The sequence below is a fragment of the Odontesthes bonariensis genome, chromosome 6 (assembly GCF_027942865.1).
Source record: "Odontesthes bonariensis isolate fOdoBon6 chromosome 6, fOdoBon6.hap1, whole genome shotgun sequence".
Classification (NCBI taxonomy): domain Eukaryota; kingdom Metazoa; phylum Chordata; class Actinopteri; order Atheriniformes; family Atherinopsidae; genus Odontesthes; species Odontesthes bonariensis.
Window position 1 is genome coordinate 26,533,969 of NC_134511.1, and position 16,558 is coordinate 26,550,526.

General features: G+C 39.7%; 2 protein-coding genes across 3 annotated transcripts in view; one reads left to right on the forward strand and one right to left on the reverse strand.

The window, feature by feature from the left end:
• The window catches only part of ydjc (YdjC chitooligosaccharide deacetylase homolog), a 37,112-nt gene extending 33,147 nt beyond the window's left edge, over positions 1–3,965 (forward strand). Inside the window, exon 6 of one of the 2 annotated variants that reach the window (XM_075468167.1) lies at positions 3,353–3,586. In XM_075468167.1, the coding sequence (XP_075324282.1) occupies positions 3,353–3,484 (132 nt within the window). In that variant the 3' untranslated portion in view covers positions 3,485–3,586. Of the gene's footprint in view, positions 1–3,352 lie in introns of both variants that reach the window. The other variant, XM_075468165.1, reaches the window with a different exon arrangement.
• Positions 3,966–6,411: 2,446 nt separating this feature from the next.
• On the reverse strand, positions 6,412–13,473 carry ube2l3b (ubiquitin-conjugating enzyme E2L 3b). The gene is made up of 4 exons (XM_075468168.1): positions 13,416–13,473; positions 9,108–9,203; positions 8,839–9,025; positions 6,412–7,883 (listed from the first exon to the last, which is right to left on the reverse strand). The coding sequence occupies exons 1-4, from the start codon at positions 13,440–13,442 to the stop codon at positions 7,729–7,731; spliced, it is 465 nt and encodes a 154-aa protein (XP_075324283.1). The 5' UTR covers positions 13,443–13,473; the 3' UTR covers positions 6,412–7,728.
• Between the last annotated feature and the right edge of the window lie 3,085 nt (positions 13,474–16,558).

Genomic DNA, 16,558 nt, shown 5'->3' on the forward strand with positions numbered 1-16,558 from the left:
TATAAAGTTGTTATTAGGTTTTTTTAAATTTTTGTTATTGTTTATTACTTAGTACTTGTAGTACTTTCCTATTTGAGCTATACACCACAATTTAACATAACGTATTTCTACAAATATTTACAGACTGTTTTTATTCTTCTGATTACCAGCTATTAAAAATAAATAATTCCGTACATTTTACTGTGGGAGAAAGTTGAGCAGAATCGAGTTCAAGTTATTGTTGGTGTGGCCATCTGACAGGATTCAGATTTCTCATGTGGCCCCTTTTAAAAATGAATTGCCCACCCCTGCCCTAAGTGTTTATTGGAGTCAGAAAAACAGCCAGAATAGACACAGGAGAGAGTAAAGTCCAGTCTATCCGGGGAATGACTGATTTTAAAGTTGCATCGTACAGCTTTTATACACTTCATTTCTCGTTGGGCTCAGGCAAGGCAAGTTGATTTGTATTATTTAGGAGCATAAAACTGAAACTCGGCCTTTTCTTAAAGAAAAAAAAGCTATCTTCTGCCCAGCAGCACCAACATCTCATGTGTCAGGTGTCATGTATGTTCTCTGGCTGGACAAACCAGTTTAAACCTGTACCAGGCAGATCTAAAATGTTCTCAAATTTATTTTTCACCATTGTTTTTCTGCCAAAACCCACTGCATTTAAAAAAAAAAAAACATTCACTTCTTGTGTGTTAGTATATATATTTTCATATTCCATTCACAGTTTTTCATACACGTGAGTTTTTTTAATTTACTTTATCATAACAATGAAATGAGTATCTTACTTCAGAATGTTGTGCAGTACTTTAGACTAATATAGAGTACACAAAATCTGAAAGGAGTTATCTGGTAATCTATTCTACAGTACTGTTGCACCTCTGGTATAGCAGCTGGATGATAGCGTGTCCATTTTGTGAGTATGTGCGGAATTTATTTATTAGTTTCTTAATGTTCCATGAACTGCCCTCAACTGCAATTCTGATCAAGTAGTCTATTTTAAACAACTCTGTGCCTTCTACATGAAGTCCCACTGAGCAGCCTGCATCCACCCCTGTGCTCCCCACACCCAGTGGGAGCTCCTCACATGGTGACACTTACAGCAACTGTGTAGAAGTGACTGGATATGGCCAAACACTTAACACATAACCAAACACTTCCCCACGTGCTCCTTCATGAAGCAAATTACCTCATGTTTATTTAGGATTTTACAGTGATTAACAGCAATATTTGATTCAGTAGATGAACAGCAATTATTCTACTCTCAGTTTGCTATGACTCCAGACTGTGGCACTGTTACATGTAGTCAATAGTCTCAACTGCCAGTAAGTTCTAAGAATGAATTACTTAGCCAAGTTTATTTCTGAAGCCCATTTAAACCAACCAGATTTGACAAAAGTGCACAACAATAATGCACAATAACAGAAGTAGAGAAATAAGATGAGCAGAGTCAGATTAAAAGCAGAGAGTCACCTCTCAGTTTGAAGATGCATTTTTCTTAAAGATTCCAACTAAATAAAAACGAGAAAAATAAATGTATAGTACATGTACGCAAGCTGCGATATGTAGGTGAACGGAAGGCTTGTTATAAGCTCGTAGAGAAAGTCTACAGTTAGGCACATATTTAAGATGCACCTTTGACACTGCACACTGACAAATAGGCAAGTGAAAACAGCTGGCATGAGATCAGTTCCACTGTTGAACGTGCTGAATGAAAACACTTACCAACAAACTATTAGTGTGCTGAATTATCAGATAGTTACATTACAAAAATCTCTTTTCTTGTTTCTTCTCACTTTTGAGAGATGGCCCTTCTTTGTGGAGCCATTTCAGGGTCATAATGTTTGTTATTTTGAAACAAATGTTTGAAATTGAAAACATATGTTTTGAAACTAAAAGTCAGATTTTTTTTTAACTTGAAATTTGAAAATTTAAAAATTGTATTGAAAATCAAAAGAAGTGGAGTGCAGCAAGTTCAGTTAATTTTCATTAACCCTTAGGAGATCTGAGTAACATATTTTGCCATTCAGTTTCTTATTTCCAAGCCATTTTGACCATGCTGAATGAATATAGCTCAAATTTGCCTCAAATTTTGAGGATATTCGTTTTTTTTTTATTTTTTTTATTGTCGTCTCAATTTCTTAAATTAGCCTTAAACGGCTAAGCTACACAAAATTTGAATATTTGTTCCCAATGAAAAAACATGTCCCATTGAAAATCATTGAAAATGCTACTTTTGATCACATATTTATCTTAACCTCTGCTGATGTATTTCTTTATGTTAAGATTCAATTTTGGACTACTAGCTTTCAGTTTTTTATTCTTTCATATTTGTCCACCAGATGGCGCTAATTATTACCGTTCAAAGCATCGAGCAAGATGTCACACTTTTTACTGTTTTCTGCAAGTAAAAATGCATGAAAATCAATGCTTTTGCCAATCATTGACCCATCTTAGGGCCTAACAAGAATAATCAAATACTCCTTGAAATATATTTTATGGAAATTATTTTAGTTTATTTTGGGGGGGGGGGGGTTTTCAACAAAAAAACAGTGGGTCAATGTAAACATACTAGCCTTTAAAGGGTTAAAATCCCCAAACTATAATTAATATTTGATATGTATATTTGAGGCCGAAACAGTTCAAGTGGAATAAAATATTACTATGTAATATTTTTACAGCATTTTTTGGGAAGATCACATTTTTTGTTGTTAGGGACAAATGTGTTAAATATTAATATTTAACACATTTGATATTAAAGGACCTCCTAAGTGTTATTTTTTCAATTACTTTTCTTGATTTCAAATTTGAACTTTCGTACAATTTTTTAATTTTACGTTTTTTTCTCTTATTTACCGTAATCCGTCTCATGTTGGTCCATCACTTCCGGCAGAGAACATGGGTTACTCAAACAGAACAGGATTAGTTTTAGTATGTATATATCATTTCACTATGAAGAAACAGAATCCCAAATGATGAAAAATTCTAATTATCCTGTCATGTAAGTTTATTAAGTAAGTTATTTCGTTGCTACTTCAGCTTTAGATAACTCTAAATTCCACATATCATACCCAAATGTCTTAATTGCTGCACATGTCAAAACATTATGTTTTTATTTGCTATCGCAAGCCACAAAATAAAAGAAGTTGACAAGTCTTTTTCTCCAATTTCTCAATAAAGAATTAAATAACATTAACAATGAATCAATGTGTATGTATTGTGGTTGTCATGGTGTTGTTAACTTGACACAGATGTGTGTTATTGAATGTTGCAGCTGTTGTAAACAGGTGGATTGATCATCCACAGAGCTCCTAGGCCTAGTCTTGTCAAAACCAGCACATGTTAATTACATTTGTGATATCCATAGGTGGCCAGATGTGTACCTGGGACTGACCACCATGGGTCAGAACATGTCCATCCCAAGTTTGCAGAGGGCCCTCAAATATGCTTTGGCTGCAGGGTCTTCAGCTACTACCTCCAGGAGTGCATCGGGTTTTGATCAGCCTGTGGTCACAGCAGAGCTTATGGTTCATCCAGGTTATCCCAGTCATTCCAAGGAAGGTGGCTGTGGAGAGGGCCCTGATGACTTCTCCCAGTCGGCTGACAGACAGCATGAGCTGAGTGTGCTCAGAGACCCGTCCCTGTTGTCGCTCTACAGCCAGGAGAGAGTGCAGCTCTGTGGCTTTAAAGACCTCTGACTGCCTCTGGGCTTTACACATACTCATCAAATGACTTGACACTGGTATTGGGTTGTAGAAGATCCAAAATATGCATACAGACATCTATTAAATCTGCTGTGCGTAAAGTTTGAAAGTTTTTTGTTTTGTGTTTTTACCATCTTGGTAGTGCTAGTGATTGACGACGACTGGTTGCTTCTTTGTGCTTTACAAGTTTTTTTTTTTTTTTTTTTCATTTAGTACCAATTCACTACAGAGGTCCTCTCAAAGAACTGTAAAAGAATTAAAAGAAGTTTAAGTTCAGTGTCACGCAAGCTAATTCAATCCAAATCAATTTAATCCAATTCTGTATCATTTTAATGAATTCATATAAAGAAGTCTCGCTAAGAAAACCAACATATCGCTTTCCTTGAACTGATCCCCTCTCCTGAGCATGCACAAGGCAATCATGGAGAAGAAAACTCCCTTTTAACAGGGAGAAACCTCCATCAGAACCAGAACCAGGAAGGGTGGCCATCTGCCTCGAGTAGCTGGGGTTTGAGAGGACAGGAAAGGGGGGACAACAAACACCGTAACACCAGGTCAGGGATACCTGCTGAGGAAGAGAAACACAAGTTAATGACAACAATAATGCAAAATGTACATAATGTCAAATGAGGAAATGAAAGGGGGGAAATAGGGCAGGACCCCCACCCCCACCCCAGCAAGCTAGGCCTATAGCAGCTTAACTCTGGGATGTTTCAGGGTCATCCCTAACTATAAGCTTTATCAAGAGGGTGTCTGCTTCCCGGACATTTACTGGCAGCCGGTTTCACAAGAGAGGGGCCTGATAACTGAAGGCTCTGCCTCCCATTCTACTTTTAGAAACTCTGGGAACCTCAAGTAAACCTGCAGTTTGGGAACGAAGTGCTCTGTTAGGAAAACATTAACAATGAGATCTTTAAGATATGATGGAGCCCAGTCATTAAGAGCTTTATATGTGAGGAGAAGAGGTTTCTGTGATTTCCACTTTGGGAAAAACTGAGAATCAGAGATTCTAAAGAGCTCAAACTAATCTTGGGTCTGGGACTGATTAGTAACCCTGATCTGAAAATATCTGCCACTCCTCCCCCTCTGCCTGTGGTTCGAGGAACATGAACATTTAAACAGTCAGAGGGAGTTGATTCATTAATGCTAACATGATCCTCCTGCTGCAGCCAGGTTTCTGTAAGACAAAATATATCAATATGATGATCACAGATCAACTCATTCACTAACAGAGACTTGGAAAGGAGAGATCTGATATTCAGCAAATCACATTTAATGGTTTCATGTTTTTGTTCAGTTCTAGTTTATGTCTTCATTTTTTTTTAAATTCTGGATTTTCTACTCTTGTGTTTATTGATTTATTTAATTTGGGTGGTATGGGAGCAGACATCAGTCATTATGGAGTTTTGGGGGGGTAGAAGCAGGTGTGAAGCTGCATAGAAGTGTGGATGCCGTCTCTCCTCATCAAAGATAACGACTTCAGTTTTGTCTGAATTTAGAAGCAGACAGTTCTGAGTCATCCAGGTCTTTATGTCTTTAAGACATGCTTGTAGTCTGACCAACCTATTGGGTTCATCTGGTTTCATAGATATGTACAGCTGAGTATCATCAGCATAGCAATGGAAATTTATGCCATGCTGTCTAATAATGTTACCTAATGGAAGCATGTATAAAGTGAAAAGAATCGGTCCAAGCACAGAACCCTGAGGAACTCCATGACTTACTCTGGTGTGTGAGGAAGATTCTTCATTTACAAGAACAAACTGAAATCTATCAGATAAATATGACTTAAACCAGCCTAATGCAGTTCCTTTAATCCCAATAACATGTTCAAGTTTCTGTAAGAAGATACTGTGATCGACCGTATCAAATGCAGCACTGAGATCCAACAGGACAAGCACAGACACAAGTCCGCTATCAGAGGCTAAGAGGAGATCATTGGTAACTTTCAGCAGTGCAGTTTCTGTGCTATGATGCACTCTGAATCCTGACTGAAACTCTTCAAACAGATTATTTCTGTGGAAATGAACACAAAGTAGAGCTGCAACATTTTTTACAGTACTGGATCAAGAGTAGGTTGTGATGTACTATAAGTTTGAAATTATGTTAATACAATATTTGTTTGGAGTTGGAACCACTGACTCTTCTATTGATATATATATCGTAATAAGTTACCTTCTTTCTGACAGTAGCCCTTTCAAATTAGAGCCAGCTGAGATGACCCAGAAACATCTTTAATTATGTTGCTACAACAACCAAGCACTGCTCAGTGTTTTATCTCCTTGATCTTTTCCTCTCTTCTCACAACCAAAGACCATTCAGTCTGGCTCTGCTTGAGGCGTCTTCCTTTTGGGGGGGGGGGGCTTTTGTAAGCGTTTGTAAAATGACCACTATGGAATACAAACCCACATACATGCATCCAATATAACTCAATGGACAAATGAGGCAGAAAGAGCCAATCTTTATCTTGGAAACGGACAACACAACCAAGGTCCATTTACTAGCTTCAAAATGAACATTTTGTCACTTTGTTATGAAGATTGAAATGTTGCGAGTGAACTGAGTCGCGATACAAATCACACTTTAGAACAACGGTTTATTCATTAAACCAAATATGTCTGTGTTGTGTTTAAAAGAATGTTTAAATTAACTTTGTTCTACCAAGCCGTCATTCGTTGGTCTTGTCACACAGCCATACACGCAAAATTCATTTCACCAGGGACACAGTGAGGCCAAATGGTTAGCCATCTTTATTATGAAACAATACTGGGACCAGATCAAAAAGGTGTTACATGGTGGTTTTTAGCCACTGCAGTCCCTTTCCATGTCCTGACTCATCCCCAGACAGCCAGCACTCTCCTAGCTGCCTCACAGATGCTTGTTTTCTGACTGACTCTGGGAGCTGAGCACTATTCAAGCAAGGGCATCCTTCTCTAGCTCCTCCTTACCCCTCCGACAAGTTAGCTCCCTTCCAGCGGTGAAGCTGACAGTCGATCTGCAGCTAGAATTTGTCTCTGTGTGATATCGGGCTCTGGTTCTAACATGACAGGTGGTTCTACTCTAGGGTCCAGCTGTGAATGAAGTTTCATGCATGGAAGATTTCAAACTAATCCAGATTCGTCCCACCATTTTATACGTGAAGTGCCAATCAAAACAGTTTCCAGTCGAGAAAGCAAATGATAAAGGAAAAGAAACACACAACAGCCATTTGCCATGCAATAAACTAATTAAACAGGATGGTGATGTCTTAACTGCAAAAAATAATCAAAAGAACATCAGGGAGGGTGGGTGGGTGGGTGGGGGAGTTTGTGTACTGATCTGTGTGCTGGTAACTGCAAGTCTGGAGTGTTTGGTGGTAATCACTTGTTTTTACTCACAGTGCAACTCTACAAGTGATGGAGGTGAAGAGGATAAACATTTCTTCCAGCACACACATCCAAGCTACAGCTTCTTCTGTCACATTTTTTTTTAAATCATGACAAAGTATTGAATATATGATGGGTCAAAATATTTAAAAAAGCAGACAGTTCTGTTCTGCTTATCAAAAAAAGAAAAAGAAATGTCTACAGGAGATCTATTACAACAAGAATTGTTTAACAGCGAATAAGCCAGCAGAAAAGTCTTACATTAATCTGAATATTTCCATCTAACCAAATATGAGCATCGTGTTCCCTTAGCATTTCTTTTTTCCATTTTTCGCCTTAAGAAAGAGTATAAAGTTAGAAATGGCCAGAAGATTTGTGGCTGAGGAGGAGGAGGATGAAGAGGCTGCCTGATCCACAGAGAGTCCTGGACGGGGAGCAAGGCTTTGGCTGTTGCAGCCTGCCTTCAGCTGGGTGCTCCAGGGCTGCAGGGAGGAGCGGTGTGGGAAACAAGAGGAGAGGAGAGTGAGGGAGGGAGGAAGAAAGGAAGGAAGGAAGGAAGGAAGGAAGGAAGTGACGAGAGCAGGGACGAGAGAGAAGGATCAGAATTTGGTCGGGCAAGGAGAAAAGAGGAGGGGGGAGACAGAGACAGAGAGGGCTATGAGCTTGTCATGTGATCAGTCCATTGGCCGCTTTTCTCCGTGTTTCTTTGTAAACTCTTCGGCGTTCTTCAAGAATTTTTTACGGTCCTTTGAGTATTCTTCTGCTAAGTCTGCCCTCAGGGGATGCTCAGGCTGAGGGTCATTCACCAGCGCAATGAGGGACTGAATAACTGCAAGACAAACAAAGCCAGAGAAAAATCAGGTTTCACGTCATCATACTTCTGTGTCTCTGCCACTTGTTCGGAATATGAAGGCTGCAAAAAAAAGGAGGAAAACACCAGGGGATGTGATTTATGAGGCTTGCCGACTACATATTCAGCCTCTGACTGAAAATGTAGTCAGTGGGAGAGAAGAGTTCAGTGGGCCGTCAGCGAGGAGCTACAACCAATGAGGGCACATGGGATGGGGTCTGTGAATGCCACTTTGAATAATCCGGAAACAAACAAACATACAGCAATCATGATGATTAGGAAACCATGCGGAGTTTGGGTAAAACGTCTCCGAAGTTTCCAGCATGCAACATCACGACAGGCTTCCAATAAGGTGAGCAAAAGAGTGAAGCACTTGGAGCTACTGGGATAATGTGCAGTGCAACAGTAATATTAAGAGAGAAACTGCATGACAGCAGGCACTACGTGATACAGTTCACACACAGGATGATTTCAAAACTGTCCAACACCAGAGAAACACACTGTAGTGTGAACACCACAACAATCCAACACTGAAAAACTTCAAGTCGGAACTTGGCTAAAGGTATAAGACCTACAGATTTTGGATATTGACAGTAATGTTTACGACTGGATTGTTTTTAACAGCGAAGCAACAACAAACGGTTGGTGCCGGATTTTAGGTATTGTTTTATCTGCCATTAAGAAAATAATGATACATACATTTCATGCTTGTTCAGATGTGGCTCTTATGCTAAGACCTTAGCTAGTTAACATCTGTCAGTTACTGATAGAGCTTTATCATTTTAAAAGGATCAAAAACATGTTAACCCTTTGATCAAATAGTTTAATCCAAGGGCACACTTTGTAAGCAAATACAGAACCATAATGAGATACTTTAAAATTAAAAAGTACTATGTAGCATTAGCCTACTTAGAGGGCCTTCGGCATCACCCACCTTGGTCAGTTTTGGTGGCAGGCTTCCAGTTCTCTGCACTGATCACAGGCAAGCACACCTGGCCCTTCTCATCAATGTTGGGGTGATAGATCTTTGTCTTGAATGTGATTTTGGGAGGCTTGAAAGGGTACTCGGTGGGGAAAATTATTTCAATCCTGAATGCACCTTTGTCATAAGGAGGGTTGTCCTGAAAGTCAGCAGAGCAGGTTAGTAAAGAAAACTAAAAGGCTTAAAGGTGTCGAAGCAGTTAAACAGGAACTACTACTTACTGGAACAATGAGCCCTTGCCATGACAATAGGTTTGATTCCTCAACTTGAATGTTCCTGAAGTTTTTCATTCCAGACCTGCGAATCTCTTCGAGCTCCTAACAGAACACACATACAAAAAGGCAAGAAACATCAACACAAAGATCCCAAAACCTGAGCATGATGACATGGAAGTAAAACCATAGTCAATGGATGAGTGTATTTCACTCCAAATGCAGTTTTTTCATTAGATTATTTCTATTTTGGTATTCAGTAATCAGTTCAGTCTATGACCAAGGATGCGTGTTGAAGAAGCTACACTTTAGCCTGAAGGTCAACAACATGTATGGTGTCAGGTCTGTGGCTTTAGCGGAGCCCATAGGTGGAGCAAATGAAAACCTCAAGAAACAGAATGTGCACACAAGGCACAGGATCTGGGAGTCATTGTAAAAAAAATAAAATAAAAAGGGTTTTGGCTGCATGCATGTCAGCATTGTGTGGGGAATATAAGGTGCCAGACACATTCAGCAACAAAGACTCTTAAAACCAGACGCTATCGTTGAATGATGCTTTTACACTACCTTGATTAACAGTCACAGTTTATAAGGTAAAGATGCATCTATGGCTATCACTGCGACCCAACGTTTGTGGAGACAACATTATGGACGACTTGACAAACTTTAAGGTGCCATTCGTAGAATACAAAATGTTTTTTAATAAAAACATAAAATATGCAATTGCAGCCATCAACCGAGTTGGAAAAAGCAACAACTATGGTGTTAAAAAAAAAAACATCCATCTACTATGCAGCTGAGATATTTGACTGAGGATAAAAAAAGGGGGCTGAGCAGACTTTTCTGTATTATCACTTTGTACCACTAGATGGGACATGAGGCACAGCAGCGTCTGGGCTGCCCTGGAGTTGACAGAGAAAGAGAAAAAAGGTAGCTGGTGTTGCCATTAACAAACAAAGTGTCACATAGAGATTAGGTGAAGTTAGTGAAAGTTACGGTAACAGAAACAGTAATACTATAGAAGTACCTCTGAGCAAGTAAAAATTACCTTCACCACTAACCCATCCCAGAAAGAAACCATGTTTAGTAGTGAAGATAAGGAATGACAAATAAAACAAAGAACCAAAACACGAGGAAGTTTTGGCATTGTTTTTCTTCACTGGAGACCATTTTTGGGCAGCAAATACCAACACAGCATCAATACAGTTTGGTAATGTGCCGCAACGCTCCAGGAGGCCTCATCTACCCATCACTAATGTAAAGTACACAAGTGTAAAGGAAGCAGTGTTAAGCCGGAGTTATAGTTGATGCGTCACTCACGGCGGTGGCGGACCGTGACGTCAAAATGACGTTTCAGGCCTGGCGCTTGCCTTGAAAAGACGGCGCAGCGCGTTGTCGTGCACCACTCGATTTTTGTAACTTGGCTGCGCCAAGAACGACGAACCGGATGGACCAATGTGAGATCAGGCTCAGTCAGGAGGTGCATTTGTACAGACACCTGCACGAAACTGCAGTGAAACAGCACAGGGACCACGTAAACTGGCAAAACTGGTGCACAGATTGGCAGAACTTTGGGGAAAGAGGGAGAGTTCTGTAAGAATGTGTGGAAGAAGCTACGGGACAGATACGTGAAGGCAAAGAAGAGGGCAGAGATTCCAAGTGGTGATGCCGGTGGCTTCAGACCTTCACCTCTTAACTGAATCAAAAAATTAAAATGATCCGAATACTGCAGCAATATCATTAATGACATTATTCCTGCTCTTGACAGGGGCATTGTTTTCTTCTCCACTTTTGTGGTTGTAGAATAGTTAGCGGTAACCTTCACGTAGCAGCGCCACCTCTGTGACGGAGAAGATTGCAACTACTGGCGCATCGACTTGCGCCACTATATATGGCGGGCACGAAATCGTGACGTCATCAACACTTCTCGCAGACGCGGCAACCATGCTAGAGGCTTTATCGTGATCAGCAGTAAGATCACAATAACTGTGTGCTTTTCTTGCTGTTAGGTGCTAGTCAGTCAGGCCCAGGCAATACTATTTGTTTCACTGAGACATGGTTACGAGAACAACTGTTAACAACTCCTTCAGTTTTAACACTATAAGGGGCAGACAGAGGTAACAGTAAAGGAGGATGACTACAGACAGGGTTCTTGTAGGTTTCAGTAAGGTAAATTTAAGACCTTTTAAGGCCATTATGAATGAAATCTTAGATCAACACGAGTCATGACCAGAAACATTCAAATGATCCCAGAAATTCAAAACCTTTTTTTTTCCCCAACAGAAAAATAATATATGTGGATATACAACCTCACCCTACATATGTCTGAGCTCATCCCTTTTAGCACCAATCTCAGCTGCAAACAGGAAATGGTTCAGATTTGTAGTTTAATCACCACATACCAACACCGGCAGCTATTAGAGCCCCTCAGAAGGACAGACCACACACAATCAACTTCTGATTACCATGTTTTACTCAGTGTATTTTATGTGGCCAACACTTCTTGGGAATTAACAAAAGTAGATTTATTATTATTTTTTTTTTTAAATACTTGACAAAATGACATTTAAGACCTTGGATGAAAATCTGGGCGTTTTTAAGACTTTAAATTTAAAGTTCCAAATTTGAGACATTTGTAGACTTTATAAGTCTACAAATAAGGTTCCCTTTTTAAATTTATAAGGTTCCCTGCGGGAACCCTGGACAGGGCTGGTTAACAACAGATGCTGTAATTCTGGACATGTCACTGAGAAGGAGTGTCTCTGCACCCCAGATGTTCAACTGGGAGTTTCTGTCCATGTCGTCTGCAGAGAGAGTTCCCCTGTGTTACCGGCTGATGCTGTGTGTGACATCATCATGCCATGCTACAAAAACAAAACCCTGAAGATTTCTACCCCCCCTTTCCCTCTGCTAGACTTTCTACATGTTTGTAAGCTGATATTTATTTTAATTCTGTAATCTATCTATAACAACTACCTATAGCAATGTTTTTCCCTTTGAAGAATATTATGGTATTATCAAGTCAAATTTAGTCTTAACATCATGACTGATAAAAGGTATTAGCGATGAACAGACTTTAGCAAAGAGACTTCATGTCATGTACTTTCATGTCAGAGGAAGGGATTCATATTAAAGAATCTCAATGCACTTAAAGTCATACCTAATCAAAGTACTACTTCACTCCATGACATTTTTGCTTTCAAATGGTACTGAAGCTAAGTAATTTCTGTAAAACGCCTGTTAACAACCCAACCATTTATATATCAGTGATGCAGTCAAGATGGAGGTGGGGTCAAAGCGTTTTCGTCAAAGCTCTGTGGATAGCAACTTGTCACTATAGCACACAGTAGAGCTAACTATGGTACCGACCATCAACGCAGACAACTGTATATCAAGTCAATTATGGGTTGTTGATATGTTCGTTTAGTAGGAGTATTGTTTCTTTCCACACAGCTGAGCCTCTTCAGAAGCACAGTGGAATGATAAAATAAAGCTACCGACGCGTTTCATCCGTCTTTCGCTCTGCGTGGTTTCACTTTTGTCCACATAGCACCAATCATTATCCGCGGCTAAACTACTGTACTACAACAGAATCTTTCCCAACTGCCAAATAGAAAAGAATGCCATCTAACTGAACTGAGGGACCTCATATCGTAAAAAGTGACAAACAACCGTTAGTGCAAACACTCGGAATAAGACAGTTTGCGCAACGTGCTCCGGGCGCTTTCCAAAACGAAACCGACATTAAACACATGTCGCTAACACGAAACAGTACAGGAAATGTTAGCTGGGAATTAGAACCAAAATGCCCACCTATGCCCCAATTACGCACTCCAAAACATGTTATGCTGTCTGTTAAACGAACTCCATGGTCGGCTAGCTCATACGCAACCAATACTTGGAGATAGCAATTTAGCTTATTAGCCCACGGCGTAGGCCGATAAATTTTAACACAGCGTCTAAAGCTCGCCACTCCCAAACCCTTCATCGGTAAAACGGCCGATGTACAACTGAATTTCAATTGCAGCTAGAAACTGAAACATTCATATCTTCTATGTCTTTGAAAGGCTAACCTTAAACTCTCTGGCCTAATTTACCGGTGCTTTGCTGCCTGACGTTAATATTTGGTTGGCTAGGTGGCCAGCAATGACCTCTCGTTTTTAGAACATCTGAGGCTTAAAATTGGTACTAATTGTGTCTTCACATAACAATACCACTTCATATGATGTTGTGCAAAAGATGAAAGCATTATCTGTACAAAAGTAAGTCTTTAAGTGTTAAAAGAATAACTGAAAATGACGGAATCAAGACATTTACCTTGGCTAGCCTCCTGCTCGCCGCCATCTTGAAATTACTGTGTTCCCAGAATACACAGCGCGGCAAAAAATGAGTCTGATCCTGAGGAGCCGATCAGCAGTCAGCATACTAAATGTCTTATTAGGCTACATGACTCTCATTTGAGGATTTCAGTATTTTGCTTCCACTTAGACTAGTTTACTTAGAAACATGAGATCATTAAAACATGACTTTATTAATCCCCAGAGGTAAATTATATTGCTGCAGTATTCATTATTGATGAAGAATTGTTGAAGATAGATAACAAAATAAAATAAAAATCTGTTGACAAATATATAGAATGTTGAAGTGTTGCATAAAGGAAAGTGTGGTAGAAATCTTCAGAGGTCGTCATGAGTCATTTCCCTTTGGGGATTAATAAAGCATTATTGAATTGAAATGATTTCAATTAATGATATCATGTTTCTAAGTAACCTCGTCAAAGTGGAGGCAAAATATGTTAAATCCTTTAAATGATAAAAAATAAAACTTTGTGAGTCATGTAGCCTAATTAGACATTTAGGATGCTGACTGCTGATCGGCTCCTCAGGATCAGACTCATTTTGCCACGTTGTGTATTCTGGGAACACAGTAATTTCTCATTACTCATTTGGATGCCTCAAGAATCGATGTTGAGACGTTTATTGTTCTTCACTTTTTCTTGATAAAGTGGAGGAATGGTTAAAGGTTTTGAGATCAAAACATAAAAGAGCAAGTTTGAACTGGTACTTCAGTGAATGTAAATGGTGTCCAAAATCCAATAATAACGAGCAAGATTTTATCCAAATTTAAGATGAAAAAACACATAGCTTTCCTACTGGAAACCCAACTAAATGACATAGAGCACACAAAACTAGATGGACTGGGGTTTAAACATGTCTTCTTATCGTCACATGTATCTGGCAATAAGAGAGGGGTGGCTATCTTAATTTGAAGCACTGTTAACTATGAACATATATTAGGTACATATGTACTTTTTTAAATTGAGTGGGAAGGGTTTCTCATGATCCTGTAAAATTTGTGAAGAAAATGAACCCAGTGGCACAAGAGCTGGGAATCATTGATGTGTTGAAGGATTTACGTTCAACAGTGTGGGACTTTACCCACTTTTCGCATCCTCGCAATTTACAAAAATATTATCATATCCTAACATACAATACAGAGCTGGAAGAGGAAATTCAAATATACTTTGAGCTGAATGATACTGGGGGAGTGGATCCGCCTATGTTGTGGAATGCATTGAAAGAGTTATGAGGGGCAATATTACAGCATGTACAGCATACTTAAAAAAAAAATATATATATATATGTTTAGAAAATATAAAGACAGTGTGGATCCAATAGGATAGGAGAAAGAAATGAAAATCGTTCAAAATGAATAGAATAGACTTGTTTACCTCAGCCAGAAATACTGGGAAGGCAGTGGCAAAAATAAGCAGACAGTACAATATACAGTATATGTGATCCGTGATCTCTGACGTTTTGCTGTAAGATGCATTTGCATCACTTCCCGTTACCTAGATTGTGTTCTGTGGAATTTCTTTCTCCTCTTGGACGTTTCTTGTTATAAGTTACACATTTTTGCATAGTTAATTCTATCGCATACTTGTTATATTCTAACTCTCACTCCTACAGATCTTTGGTTTTCATTTTCACTTTTTAGCGTTGTGTCTAGGTCTTTAGCTTAGCATGACGGCAACCGCCATTCCGACAACCCACTATTCCGACATCCCACCATTCCGACATCCCACCATTCCGACATCCCGCCATTCCGACATCCCGCCATTACGACATCCCACCATTCCAACATCCCGCTATTTCGACATCCTGCCATTCCAACATGCAAACGTCCCACCATTCCGATGAGGCTTTCCATATAAGGAAATGTGCTGTACTTAACAGGTAACAGTCCCTTCTTTCTTCCCTTCACAGCTTATTTACTCCGTGCTCTGTGACGGTCGGCTAACTTCACACGGAGTTTGCTACTGCTAGTTTTGTGCAACATGGCAGGATATTTATCAGATTTTAACGACGTAGACGATGACTTTGAGTACGATTGACGTCCTTACCGGAGTAAATAAGCTGTGCTGCAGCGGCGCGCGGCGATGAAGTCATCCCACTAGACGTATGTGTAGAAATATCTTCTGAAGGACCCCGACTTTCACCAAACTGTTATCGGTGAGAGGATGAACGTATTTTAAGCCAGAAATAAGGTCCAGGTTTAAAACAAATGAACTTCCCCTTTAAGTGTTCCCTCGTAACCCTGTCTGATCTGACCATTTTTTGATAACCTTTGAGTTCACATTACTTGACTATATACCTTCTGAGAAGAAATTTACATATAGAAGGTGTCTTTCAGAGAATGCTATAAGATTTAAAGAGTTAATTTCACCATCCTTTTCTTCACAGTCATGTGCCACTCCAGCAAAACTTGTGGATCACTTTGTGATAATTTACACAACAACAGAAAAAATGAATAATTTGAACAGTTTCAGTCAGGATTCAGAGTGCATCATAGCACAGAAACAGCACTGGTGAAAGTTACCAATGATCTCCTCTTAGCCTCTGATACTGATCAACTGAACTGGTTAAGACCTTCAGTGCAGACAGTTCAGTTGATTGAATGAAATAAATAAGCTGTGCTGCTGCAGGGTTGGAACAAAAACCTGAAGCCACACCTGCGCTTTCAAGGATCAGTTTGACATCCCTGTCTTAAAGATTTCATTGTTAGATATTTTCCCAACAGAGCACTTTGCTCTCAAACCGCAGGTTTACTAAAAGTAGAATGGGAGGCAGAGCCTTCAGTTATCAGGCCCCTCTCTGTGGAACCAGCTGCCAGTAAATGTCCAGGAAGCACACACCCTCTCTAAATTTAAGATTAAAACTTTCCTTTTTGATAAAGCTTATAGTTAGGGATGGCTCAGGTGACCCTGAAACAATCAATTGTTAAGCTTATATAGGCGTAAACTGCTGGGGGGCCTTTAATGTTACATCTTTTCTCACTATAGCCGCATTCGGACAGAGCCGTTCTAAGAACACCGTTCTAAGAACGGGCCACCTCGAATTTCGTTCTGATAACTGCCCTTCCCCAGGGGAACTGTTTCAGTCTGCATTCGCACATGAGTC